We start from the raw sequence: 13,535 nt of genomic DNA on the forward strand, positions 1-13,535 counted from the left end.
ACCCTTATAGGGTTTTGCGCATCCAATTTCTTAAAATCACCTTAAATTATGTTTAAAATACGACACTGGTATTACTACTGGTCTTTCAAGTAATTACTGATCGTAATAAGACTGAAAATGTACAGTACTGAATGTGTAGCAAAACGCATTGTACTTGCTGTTGTCGACTAGTATAGCCTAACCAGGTAAGGCTCCGATAATTGCAATATCCAGGTCACCGTCCAATATGGCGTCTGCCGTGACACTGTGGGAAACTATTTCGAGGAAGTGAATATTCACGTTTCTAAGGAGGATCGTTACATAACATATACAATACAGGTAATGTATATCATTATCTAACACACTAGATGTATCAGAAATTAAGCCTAATAACTCGATCTTGTCCTAAGAACCTTCAAACTTTATATCTTACGTTGTTTGTTTTGAAATCATCATGAAATATACTATTCACCTGTTCACTTCTTTGTACCGTGAACTCTTGATCTACGAAGAATGGTGTTTGTAACGGACGATGTTCACACGTAGCACCTTGGATCGATCGGTCCTGACAAAATTTACAAAGGTTATCGAATAAACATGATTAGGTCAGTCACAGTGTGATGCAGTTGGTGGTATATTCTCTCCCCCTAATTTCACAGTAGCATTGTTTCATTTTTATGATGATATGATCATAATACTACCGCTTAATTAGAACGTAACCCACTGTCTAAATAGTTTGTTACATGCTGCATATAAGTGCATTTGTATCTAATAAGTTGCCAAGTCGATAGTATTTGAATTCTGTTTGGTTTGTGACAATGTCCCACTCAGAGGGACGTTCGCCATGACGAGTTGTCATTTCAGCCATAGTCTAAATATACTAATTAACTCCTTGTGTGGAACTGAACTATTGTCAGTGTGTAATAAGTTCAATAAAGAAAAACCGTTCAAATGATATACGCCAGACGATATACTAGCATATCTGAGACGTATATCTATGATATTTGCATATCCACAATGACAAAATATCTACGATATGTACATCTATTATAAATGCCAATCTGCAATGTCCAAGGTATATCTGAGATGTATATCTATTATATATAACAATCCGCAATGACAAAATATCTCTGAAATGCACATTTATTATATATGTCAATCCACAATGACAAAGTATATCTAAGATGTATATCTATGACATATTCCAATCCATAATGACAAGATATATCAAAGATGTATATCTATAAATTAATCTCAATCCACAATGACAAAGTATATCTAAGATGTATATCTATAACATATGTCAATCCACAATGACAAAGTATATCTTAGATGTATATCTATGACATATGCCAATCCATAAAGACAAGATATATAAAAAATGTATATCTATAACACATTCCAATCCACAATGACAAGATATATCTAAGATGTATATCTATAACATATGCCAATCCGCAATCTCACAATATATCTAAGATGTATATCTATGACATATGCCAACCCACAGTGTCAAGATATATATAAGATGTATATCTATGACAGATGTCAATCCACAAAGACCAGATATATCTAAGATGTATATCTATAACACATGCCAATCCACAATGACAAGATATATCTAAGATGTATATCTATAACATATGTCAATCCACAATGTCAAGGTATATGAAAGATGTATATCTATGACATATGCCAATCCACAATTTTAAGATATATATAAGAGGTATATCTTTGACATATGCCAATCCACAATGACAAGATATATCTAAGATGTATATCTATGACATATGCCAATCCACAATGTCAAGATTTATTTAATGATGTATATCTATCACATATGCCAATCCACAATGTCAAGATAAATCGAAGAGGTATATCTTTGACATATGCCAATCCACAATGACAAGATATGTCTAAGATGTATACCTAGGGCATATGACAATCCACAATGTCAAGATAAATCGAAGAGGTATATCTTTGACATATGCCAATACACAATGACAAGATATATCTAAGATGTAAATCTAGGACATATGCCAATCCACAATGTCAAGATAAAGCGAAGAGGTATATCTATGACATATTCCAATCCACAATGACAAGATATATCTAAGATGTATATCTTTGACATATGCCAATCCACAATGTCAAGATTTATATAATGATGTATATCTATGACATATGCCACTCCAGGATGTCAAGATATACAATGTTGGTAAAAGGTCATTGTTTAATATGGATCATACAGAATCTGTATGTAAAAACTTCATTTGGTAGAAGATGAATACCATGCCTTTTTATATGTAAGAAATATACACACTTGAGAAATAGTCTTCCATTAATTGTTGAAAAAATATCTCCTGTGATATATATGTACTACGCATAACAGCTTTATATTTATGCAAGTTATATAAAATGAGTGAGTTTGGTTTTACGCAGCTTTTAGCAATATTTCAGCAATATCACGGCGGGGGACACCAGAAATGTATTTAAATGAGATCGACAGAGATGTAACTCTCTGGATATATGACCTAATTACATTTTATCTTAAAAACGGGCACTATGGGCAACGTGGCCTGAATTACAAAATAAACTTGACTGATTGATGTTTAATATACAAACTCTCAACTAGCTAACATCCATATGTACACATTGTTTTTACAAGACAACATATTTGATTACCAACTGTTACCTTCGTGTTTTTGTCATTCCCAGATGCTGTCACCAAGTGGTCAAAGTGACTGCCCTTTGATCTGAATGTCCCGTGGCATTATGGATACAATCTCGATTTGGTCAGTAGTGCTGGCTGTGTCCAGTCTGACTACACTGCTTTCAGCCCAGGACAGAATCTGTGAGTTCACATTTTCCCTTTGTTTATTATTTGTTGTTTAATGAGTGAGCGAGTAATGTTTTACACCGCTCTTAGCAATATTTCAGCAATATCACGACGGGTGACACTAGAAATGGTTTCCACACATTCTACCCACGAGGGGAATCGAACCCGGGTTTTCGGCGTGACGAGCTAACGCTTTAACTACTAGGCTAGCCCACCTCCCCTGTTTGTTGTATAAGGCTGCACTCAGCAGTAATCAAGTTATATGATCGCTGTCGCTGTAAATAATCGACCTGACAATCCAGTGATTGACATAATGAACATCATACCTATCGAGATATTGGGATACGATGACATGTGTCAACCAAGTCAGCGAACCCGACCACACGAGCCCGTTAGTCGCCTATTTTGACAAACATTGGTAGATGAGAGGCCAATTCTAACCCGGATCTTCACGTGTGTTTCTTTCATTAATCGGGAATGAGAAGTACGTGCAACAAAATGAAAGTCAGAATGTGAGGCGGAGATTTCAGTGCACTAGCCGGACAATGTTTACGTCCTAAATCCTCAAGATGTCGATGTTGCATAAGACGCATGGTGGATATACACGGGGAATGTGTTAGGGAGGTACGTCCTGTTGCAAACATTTCGAAGTATTTCATTAGATGAAATAAGGGCAACCCAACCTCAAAATTCTCTTTTAACTGAACACTGTTTAAGGTGATTTGTCAGAGGGACGGTGTGGTAGCTTAGCGATTAAAAACTTTCGCTCGTCACGCCGAAGACCCGGGTTCGATTCCCCACATGGTTACAATGTGTGAGGCCCATTTCTGGTGTCCCTCGCCGTGATATTGACGATATTGCTAAAAGCGGCGTAAAACTATACTCACTCATTCGTCAGGTCTGGGTTCGATTCCTCCATGTACTAGTATACAATGTACGAAGTCCGTTTGTGATGTCCCTCACAGTTACACCTGATGACTGAGTAGTCACGTCGTGTCTTTCATATTACGGAAGCTGACATCTATATAATTCACTCTTCATGTGTATCACTTCTAAATGCCATGCAAAGACCTTATATTGTTGGAATGATGCGGTAGGGTAGCTCTGTGGTTACAGAGTTCGCTCGTCACGCCAAGGCCCAGGTTCGATTCCTTGCATTTATGTCAACGTAGAAAGCCCTGTTATTGCTAGAATATGGCTAAAGCGGTGTAAAACTATGCTCACCCACTGACTATTGTTTGAAGATTTCAGGACCTGATTAGATCGTAAAGGTTTTTCGCATGTGTACGTGCATTGTATATTTCACATGGCAAAGAATGAAAAATATATATCTTCCAATATATAACTTTCATAATAGCGGTGCGAAAAGTTTAGACTGTTTTAGATTTTAGCACCGTTCTTATACCATACATTTATGTTGTACCTTCCTCATATACCGGTGAAGATCCGGGTTAGAATATTGATCTTCAGTAACCCATGCTTGTCGTAAGGGGCGACGGGATCGGGTGGTCAGGCTCGCTGACTTGGTAAACACATGTCACCGTATCCCATTTGCGTAGATCGATACACATGCTGTTGATCACTGGATTGTCTGGTCCAGACTCCATTTTTTACAGACCCCCGCCATATAGCTGGGATATTGCTGAATGCGGCGTAAAACTAAACTCACTCACTCACCTTCCTCATATGTAACTATTAAATACTCCAGACGACATGGACCGTTTCGCTACGTGCGGACAGGACGTCTCCGTCTTCGACAAGGACGTGGTCCTGAACGGCCGATCTAACGCCGCCCCTGCTAATCCCCCTCTTGAGTGCACCGTCTACTTGACGTCTGGCTACACTGAATCAGACGGCAGATATCGTCTGCAGATCATAATCGAAGCTATAGACATCCAGGACTGTAAGGTGCACGTGGACGTCTTCAACGGCAGAGGGGCCTACGGGACCTACTTGGTGAGTCGTCGTTGATGTCGGTTTTCATATTATTAGCGAGTGTATTTGTTGCTTTTAGTTTGGTAAGTGCCTGTAATTCTCCAACAGAAAGGTTTATGTTTCGATGTTTCGTTTTCCCCATGGACAATCGAATTCTTGAACGTAAGAAATCGTACCCTATTATCAAAATTCAAATCGAGCTTAAAGCACCCAATACCCCAGCTCCACTGTTTTATTCTTATGGTATTAGAAATCTTAATATACTTCATGCGCAAATTCATTTAGAAATGTAAATCTCACAAAATACAAACCTTCTGATGACACTGACACAGTTATGTCCACTTGAAGCCAAGGTTTAGTTTGTTTTTTTCATATTATTTTCAATATTTCTGTAACGTCCCATTATTATCAACATCTTCAACGAATACTATCCAGTGTTGTGCTTTCTTTTACAGAAGTTCACTGCACATAAAGCCATTTCACATAATTATATATATTTCTTATCAACCCGTTAAAATGTTCAAACAGTTCAAGGTAATATTGCTTTGTTTTTACTTAGGTAGTTTATGAGATTCCTGGGCGAGAAATATTTTTTTCATGCACTGCATCAAGGGATTCGTTATGGACAATGTTCGTGTAATAGTTCGCCAAACTGATAAATACGTACGATTATCAAATGAAACTATCGCCCATGAACAGTATTGAAATGGGAGGGGCGATGATTTGTATCTTTGTTTGTTGTTTAGCGTACCCGTGAAGATCCGGGTTAGACTTGATCTTCAGTAACCCATACTTGTCTCCCTGTGAAGATCCGGATTAGAATTGATTTTCAGTAACCCATGCTTGTCGTAAGAGGCGACTAACGGGATCTGGTGGTCAGGTTTGCTGGCTTGGTTGACACATGTCATCGGTTCCAAATTGCGCAGATCGACGCCTCTGCTGTTGATCACTGGATTGTCTGGTCCAGACTCGATTATTTACAGACCGCCGCCATATAGCTGGAATATTGCTGAGTGCTGCGTAAAACTCACTCACTCACTTGTTGTTTAACGCCGTACTCAGCAATATTCCAGCTATATGGCGGCGATCTGTAAGTAATCGAGAGACAATCCAGTGGTCAACAGCATGAGCATAAATCTACGTAATTGGGATATGATGACATGTGTCAACCAAGTCAGCAAGCCTGACCTCCCGATTTCGTTAGTCCCCTCTTACGAGAGGGACGATGAAAATTCACGCACTATTTTCTCGCAGTTATATTTTAAAGCCCAACCTATTGAATGTTTCCAGAGGAGTCTTGGTTGCAACAGCATGAGCACGGACACGTTGTACACCGATGGAAGGGAGGCAACTGTGAGGTTTACGAGACCCTCTACACTGTACCAGACGGCATACGACTTCGTCTTCAAGATAAGGACTTACCGTAAGTATCGTGCGTCACGCTTGTTGAGCGATATTCGGTATGTTTCAATTCACATTTATCATTATATGAACTCGTGTTTTGTGAACGTTCTTAAATCTGTTTAGACACATAGTGTAGATTTACTGATTTTATTGAGTTTTCAAAGAAAGAAAATGGATTGAAACGAACGCTTTGGTTAATAAAATAAGAATGACCTTGTTATCATGTTCCAGGTGATATTGATGAGGGTGGATACGTGGAAGGCACCAACAAGTTGTCCCCGGGAGCAATCATTGGCATCGTCATCGGCATTGTGGCGTTGTTTGTCGTCGTCATACTTATCCTCTGGTGCTACAAATCAGGCAGGTTTGGCAACTATTACGGCGGAGGTTATCCCGAAGAGGAAGACAACGTGTCCGTCACTAAGACAACGTCTATGGGAGAGTTGAATGGCGGCCATTTGGGAAAAGTCTGAGTCTCTCGGCTCTGCCATTGACTATAGAGATCCTGGGGTGTGGACTAGTGTTACCAATGGGCAGTACACACCAGGCCAACCTAGAAAACTGGGCCGGAACTTCTATCAGAAGAATGAGAATAGAAACGGTAACCAAGAAGGTAGACAACTTAACAGCTTCAACACGGATGGTCAGGGTCAAGGGTACAGAACCAACAATGGCCAGAGATTGGACTCTGCGTATGACGATTCCTATGAACCGTATGATAGAGACACTAATGTGAAGTTGAATATGGATAAGAACGGCAACGCAGCTGAGTGGAAGAAAGACGAAGGGACATTTGAAAGAAACGGAAGCAAACGTGCCAGCACAGGAAGTAAGGGCCAGGGAGGTCAGAGGTCATCTTACGTAGGTGAAGGTGATCGTCAAGGTAAAGATGACGAAGGTCAAGGTACCTTAGAAAGAGATAATGGTACGAGAGGGAGTAGGGGGAGCAAAAAAGGTGGGGAGACAGACTTGAAAAAGACCCTTAGACCAGGATGAACAAGGTCAGCCTGGATTTGACTCCTTTGCCAGAGATGCTCCTGGTGCTACTAAGTTGAGATCTAGCGACAGAGACAGCACACGAGGTAGTAAGAGGGAAAAGAAGAACACCAACCCCACTGGTGCTCCTGAAGATGACGTTGCAGAAGCCTCTGAGACTTTACTGAAGTCTGCACCTCCTTCAGGACCAAAGGGGGATCTTAGTACGGACAAACATTTCTTTCCGGATAGTGAGAACGAAGGCGAGAATCCTGATTCCATGGACTTAACAAGTGAACCTGAATTGAACAATAAAGCGTCCCCCTCAGCCAAAAAGAGAAAGAAGAAACGTGGCAAAGATGGAAACATCCCCGGCTCTGACCTCCCTCCGGAAGCTCAAGAGCCAGTATTTACAACGACAGGCTCCGAGGCCCCTTATGACCCATCTGCCAGTCTCCCTTTCACGGCCTATGGTGCCCCAAGCTATGATGCCATGTACCCCAACCAATACGGGATGCCTTACGGCATGATGCCAATGGGCGGCGGATTTGCCCCTATGCCTGGCCAAACCTATGGCTATTATCAAATGGGACCAATTCCAGGAGCACCTGCTACTGGGATGCCAGGTGACCAACAGCCAATGATGGCAGGCCAGGCTGCTTGGTATGTGCAGGACACTCCACAAGGTCCTGTCAAGAAAGGCTTCATGGTGACCACGTCACAAGAGCCATCACAAGCTTCTAAGAAGAAACACCGGCGTGGCAGAAACGGCCCTGACGACCTCTCGGAGATGGGTCACCCCGGAGGCCCGGGGTACACGTCCACCCCCGGAGATGCCCTGACCCCTAAACGGGGTCGTAAGAATAGGCCTTATGCCCCTATTGATCCCATGGACATATCAGTGATCGCTGCTGGTGGACCCCCTCCCGAACCTGGGGCGGGCCAGAGGTCAGCGGTGATGAGGGCGGGGATGGATCCCCACACTGGGATGCAGACTAATCAGGTTATGTGGAGGGACACGATTGTTGACCCATCTGACCCTCCACCTGACGCTAACCCACAGATCACCAGGAAAACTCTGACTCGGATCACAACTCGTAGTGGACATGGCGACTTACCTACTGACCAAAATCCAAGTAAGTGGAATTCGAAAACAGTTATAAGTGAGTGAGTTAGGTTTCCCGTGCCTCCTTCTTGGAGGATACTGAACTGTTATACATGCTGAAATGTTATAGATGATTCGGGACATTGAGAGAAGATGTTCGCACCATGATTACTAACAATGTACGGCGACTGAAGATCAGTATTATTGCTGAGCATGAATCTGCACAGGTAGCTCAGTCGTATAAGGCTACGCACTTCGCTGTGTGTAGAATTGCGTTCTTTGGGTACGACAGAAACCTATGATTGTGGCTTCGAATCCCTAATCACAACGATTATATTTCCTCTTTTGCCAGCACCTTTCCCGAACTTGTTGGTTTCACAAACGTGTTAAACCTTAGAGACCTGTATTACTGTGGGATTAAAGCTTAAATGTCGAGATGTACCTGAAGTACTGCTAAGAGCGGCGTTCATTCCAACTCACCAAGTGAATGAAAATAATTAGCTTGGAGGTTATACTATGAAATCCCTTCATGCAAAACTGATATGAAAACAAGACTTCTAAAATATGCATTTATTGAATTTTTTTCGAAGCTTATCATTTTTGTGCTTTTTTATAAGCAGTACTTGCTCTTGCGACTGTCTTTGGAAGACTACAATGACAAGTCTTGGTTCTTTTAATCTTGCAGTGGGGTACAACGACTACTCCGACCGTCTGGGTATAGAAGATGAGACCCCTGCCTTCCTGTCCCCCTCACGGCCAGCCCTACCCCCTGCTGCCGTCACACCCGACGCATCCAACGTCGACTTCTACCTAGGTCAAGGTCATCATCCTGGTGCCCCGGAAGCAGTTGTGCACAAGGCCAATAGTAGGAGCAAGGCCTTTCGGGACAGAATATCTCTGGAAGATTCATACGCATAGCAGAAACCTGGATAATGTTGTAGATGTACTTGAAATGTTTGGATTTGTTTTATGTCTCGACGTTTTAAACGCAGGATGAGAGATTTACAAACTGCTGCTTTCCGGGTTGATCCAACATTCCACATATTAACGATGATAATCGCTCAGCTTGTGAGACAGCATTACACATTACTGTTCACTCATTTCTGAAAGGAAGCTAGGCAAGGGAGATAACTCGTGATGTGAAACAGTTGGGGTGAGGCAAGGCGTCATAATGAAATATTTCGCCACATGCTTCCGGTATGGCGGTGCGAAAAAATGGCTGGATGTGAAGAGTCTCACTTCCATCTCAGCTGTGTCGGCCTAGGAGGCTATTTTTAGCAGATGTTAGGGGTGTCAGTCGTGATGTGTTTGATACTAAATAACTAATTTTATTTTTTGTATAGTTAAATGGGTGACGCCCTCAGGCCATGTACTACGTAAAGAATTGATGTCATTGCGTTAGTGTTTGTCAGATGAGAATTCTTCACCAACCTTCATGATATTGTATATGATGAAATCTTGGAACCATCCCAAGATGAGTAAATGCTTATATTTTACTGACACTTCATAGGTTAGTGTGACAAACTTGAGTAATCACCATGCGTTTACACCGATTAACAGAAGTCACCAAATTTAACTTTAAACTCAGTAACTCATTATTAAATATCATTTGAATAATTTTACTATTTGATGACGGGTATACCTCCACAAGTGATCCTTAACGACATTGTCATTCACATTTGTAATTTAATATATCCGTCCCCTGATCTCAATTTCCTTTCCATATTTGAGAGAACGCCCATTATTAAGCTTTCATTGTATATCGCCAGTTATTTAATCGGGAGTATGGGTTGAACTTGGTACCGTGCTCAGTAACTGTACACATATTGCTGCCCATTCATCACGAACACTTTGTGGATATGGACCCTGGTGTCCCAAGAAAAGAATAACACAGCTGCTTGTTTGTTTTTAGAGATGTATTTTATCGTTGCTTCGTGACATTGTACAGTAGTAGTTTTAGTTGAATGTTTTCTACATTTCTGTTTTAAAGCATACCCTGTTGTTTTCGTGTTTATGTTTGTATGATCCATCTTCTGTAGTCAATCTTGCCAAAGCTGATGAAGGTTAGGGAAGATAACATGTTCCCTCTGCGCTGTGCTTGTTGTATGAACTGACCTGGTTGACGGTGCGTCGCGTAGGTTCTTCTTCACTAATTCAGAATCACTTGCTCCCTGAGCCAGTGCGTATGTAAACAACTGAAGAGATGGAGACATGTGACAGCGTGTGATTGGATGAAATAGTGTAAGATGTTTATGTTTTTTTAAAACACACCCATCCAGTAATTAAAACCGACCACAGTTGTAAGTATTTAGTGATGCCATTTTTATCACCATGACTTATGCTTATATATGTAGAGATAGTTTCAAGTAGGTGACATTTTGTGTTCAGCTTTCTGTGCTCGGAAAGTTGGCAGGACAAGTAAGCCAGAAAGTGTGTTTTTATTTTAGTTTAAAGGCCAGACTGTACCCATGTGTACATGGAATGGTTGTTCAAAGCCTGGATGATTTAAAAAAATCTTTACTATAGAAGTCTATGGGAAAACAGTTGATGTTGTGTACCCTGTACACCCACCTCGTGTTATTCCGAGGTCCAAGCGTGGTCATTTCTGCGACTGTGTTCTATCTAAGGGCAGTTGGCATAAAACTGATTTCTTAACTCATGATACAATTTTGCGTAATGAGTCATATACTATGTAAAACACATTGGACCTGATGTACGGTATGTCATTTAACTGCATCTTGGGTATACAATATACAAGACGTATGCAAAATCAAAACTTATTTCTGAAGGATGCTTTGGGTTAAACACTTGATTGATTTGTCGTACTTTCTCACATCATTTTTGTCGACTGGGGGACGAGTCTTCTCGCAAGTTACGGAAAGGGCGTGTGTTGACGAATGTTGACGAATGGACCCGAACGGCGTGGATCGGCGTTCGCGCTATCAACCGTTTGTTCCTCTTGCTCAGCCCAGATTAGTCTCAGGTCGCGGTGTTCGAGGCCAAATATGACTGTCTTGTGTTATACATGCTTCGTTTCAATATCCAAAACACTCGTTCAATTCCTATGATATAATTTCCATTGACCATTGACCGATACATATACGCTGCAGATTATGGAGTGAGTAAAGATTCTCTTACTTGCAGAATTATCGTTTTCTTTCCAATTGTATATTGTCCATTGTAACGGTTTGTATATAGTTTAAATTTGCTCAGAGCTTAGTATTGTTTTCATTGGTCTGAATGTTTCATAAGTTTCGATCATTCTTCAATCATATCAAATTTTGTCCATCTACAACTAAAACCAACACCGTTATTTCAAGTTTTATACATGTAAATATGATTTTATACTTCAATGGAATCAAGTATATATGTATATAAGTTTTAAGTAATTTTACCTCTATATAACCAATGACAACAAAGTAATTAAAAAGAATTATGACAATTTGACGTGTTGTCTTTTTTGTTTGTGCGATACGAAACCGCCCACACTATAGATGATTATCTGTTAGTTTGTACCATTATCCAGAGTCGTATGTAATACAGTAACCTGACTAAATAGCCTTCCGATCGGAGCTGCGGTAGGGTAGCCCAGTGGGTAAAGCGTGCGCTCGTCACACCGAAGACCCGTGTTCGATTCCTCGCATGGGTACAATGTGTGAATAATAATTGAAACACTTTGTAATTAATCTGTAGTTCCACGTAATCCTGATCAATTCTAAGATTTGTATAAACAATGTTTAAATATGCTCAGCTCATATCCACTATCCTTCGATCTTAACCTTCAAATGTTAACATGAACTGTCATGACGTCATGACTTGTCTTTCGGGCCAAGGAAAGGGACAGGCATTGCTCAAAGAAATGAACGGCAGGATATTTCTAGTGTGGGCGAAAAATAAATTGGTGCCTGCTTTGCCTGCCAAGTCCCTTATTGTCCTGGACAATACACCATGTCGGAGAGCGCAGGATCAAGACAGCAAGGCCCCGACGTCTGATAGACGTAAAGGAGATAATCGACAAATTGATATGACCTTCCTTCCAGAACTCCAAACAACAGATCCACCACCCCTGACCCCGTTTTGATGAATATGTATAAAAATAGTAAGTGAGTGAGAATATTCCAGCTATATGGCGGCGGTCTGTAAATAATCGAGTCTGGACTAGACAATCCAGTGATCAACAACATAAGCATCGATCTACGCAATTGGGATACGATGACATGTGTCAACCAAGTCAGCGAGCGTGAAAACCCGATCCCGTTAGTCGCCTTTTACTGTTGAGCAATTCTAACCCGGATCTTCAAGGGGAGTATAAAAATAACTAACAGCAGATATTGTTGAAGGAGGGTGACACATTTCATTTCGGTATGCCATAATGTCATTTCAAAGACAATTCAAAGGCTTTCATTTGGAGACGGTATCTAATCTTTCACCCATAAAAGAGAAGAAAAATATCAACTCACCTTGTTTATTTGTAAGATAGTATTTCAGAAAGACGTCTACATAAATTGAGATACATTAGTTATGATCCATGAAATAAATAAAGCAAAACATCTTTCATTGAATATATTAAGGATGTAACACTCGTGGCCCGAATGGTTACAGATGGTTCAAGACGGTGAAAGAGACAGGTCTGTGGTTTCACGATATAACAACAGAAGTGAGTCAGAGAATGTTGGTTAAAGCTGAATCCGCAACTTTGAAGCTATTTGCGATGACAAGTGTCTCTATTTTATTGTTTAAACACAATAAGCGTGATGTTGAAAATCTCTAACATATGAGACAGATATCAGATTCAAGGTTAACAATGACTGATCTGATTAAAATCTGATTTTGCTATATCGAGTCTGATTCATTTAAATATAGTCATGCCAATAATGGTTGTCACCCCCTTCAATTTTTGGAGAAAATTGTTCTAAGCCGTGCAGTTAAGGTATGAACATGATTATGTAAACGTCTAATATTTGCAAATGAAACATTCCATCAACATGTACGTCATAGTTATTGGTGCACGGCAAGGGTTATAGGCGTCTAACCATCATCTGATCAACAACTGAATATGACTAAGGGTGTTTTATTTGATTTTGTTATTGTTTCTCTGTTACGACTATTACGTATTTAGAAACACGTGAAATACGTGAGTAATGAGTGAAATTTGTTTTTTTACAATCTTTAAATTCTCAATAATATCTGGTTGTACTGTAATATTCATTATCAGCTCCTGAAACATTTGCCTCATTCCTGTCTTAAGACACTATTTGAAATATTTGATCCGATTTGGATTTCTGGAAGATTTAATTC

General features: G+C 40.4%; 1 protein-coding gene across 1 annotated transcript; it reads left to right on the forward strand.

Annotated features, from left to right (window-relative positions):
* The first annotated feature begins 175 nt into the window (after positions 1–175).
* LOC124270117 lies at positions 176–11,679 on the forward strand. The gene is made up of 8 exons (XM_046705136.1): positions 176–318; positions 2,698–2,833; positions 4,527–4,774; positions 6,044–6,176; positions 6,389–6,624; positions 6,695–7,008; positions 7,136–8,268; positions 8,923–11,679. Exons 2-8 carry the CDS (start codon positions 2,740–2,742, stop codon positions 9,153–9,155), a joined length of 2,391 nt encoding a protein of 796 aa, XP_046561092.1. The 5' UTR covers positions 176–318; positions 2,698–2,739; the 3' UTR covers positions 9,156–11,679.
* Positions 11,680–13,535: the final 1,856 nt, after the last annotated feature.

The sequence above is a fragment of the Haliotis rubra genome, unplaced genomic scaffold (genome assembly GCF_003918875.1).
Source record: "Haliotis rubra isolate DU_JTF1 unplaced genomic scaffold, ASM391887v1 Scf15, whole genome shotgun sequence".
Lineage (NCBI taxonomy): Eukaryota > Metazoa > Mollusca > Gastropoda > Lepetellida > Haliotidae > Haliotis > Haliotis rubra.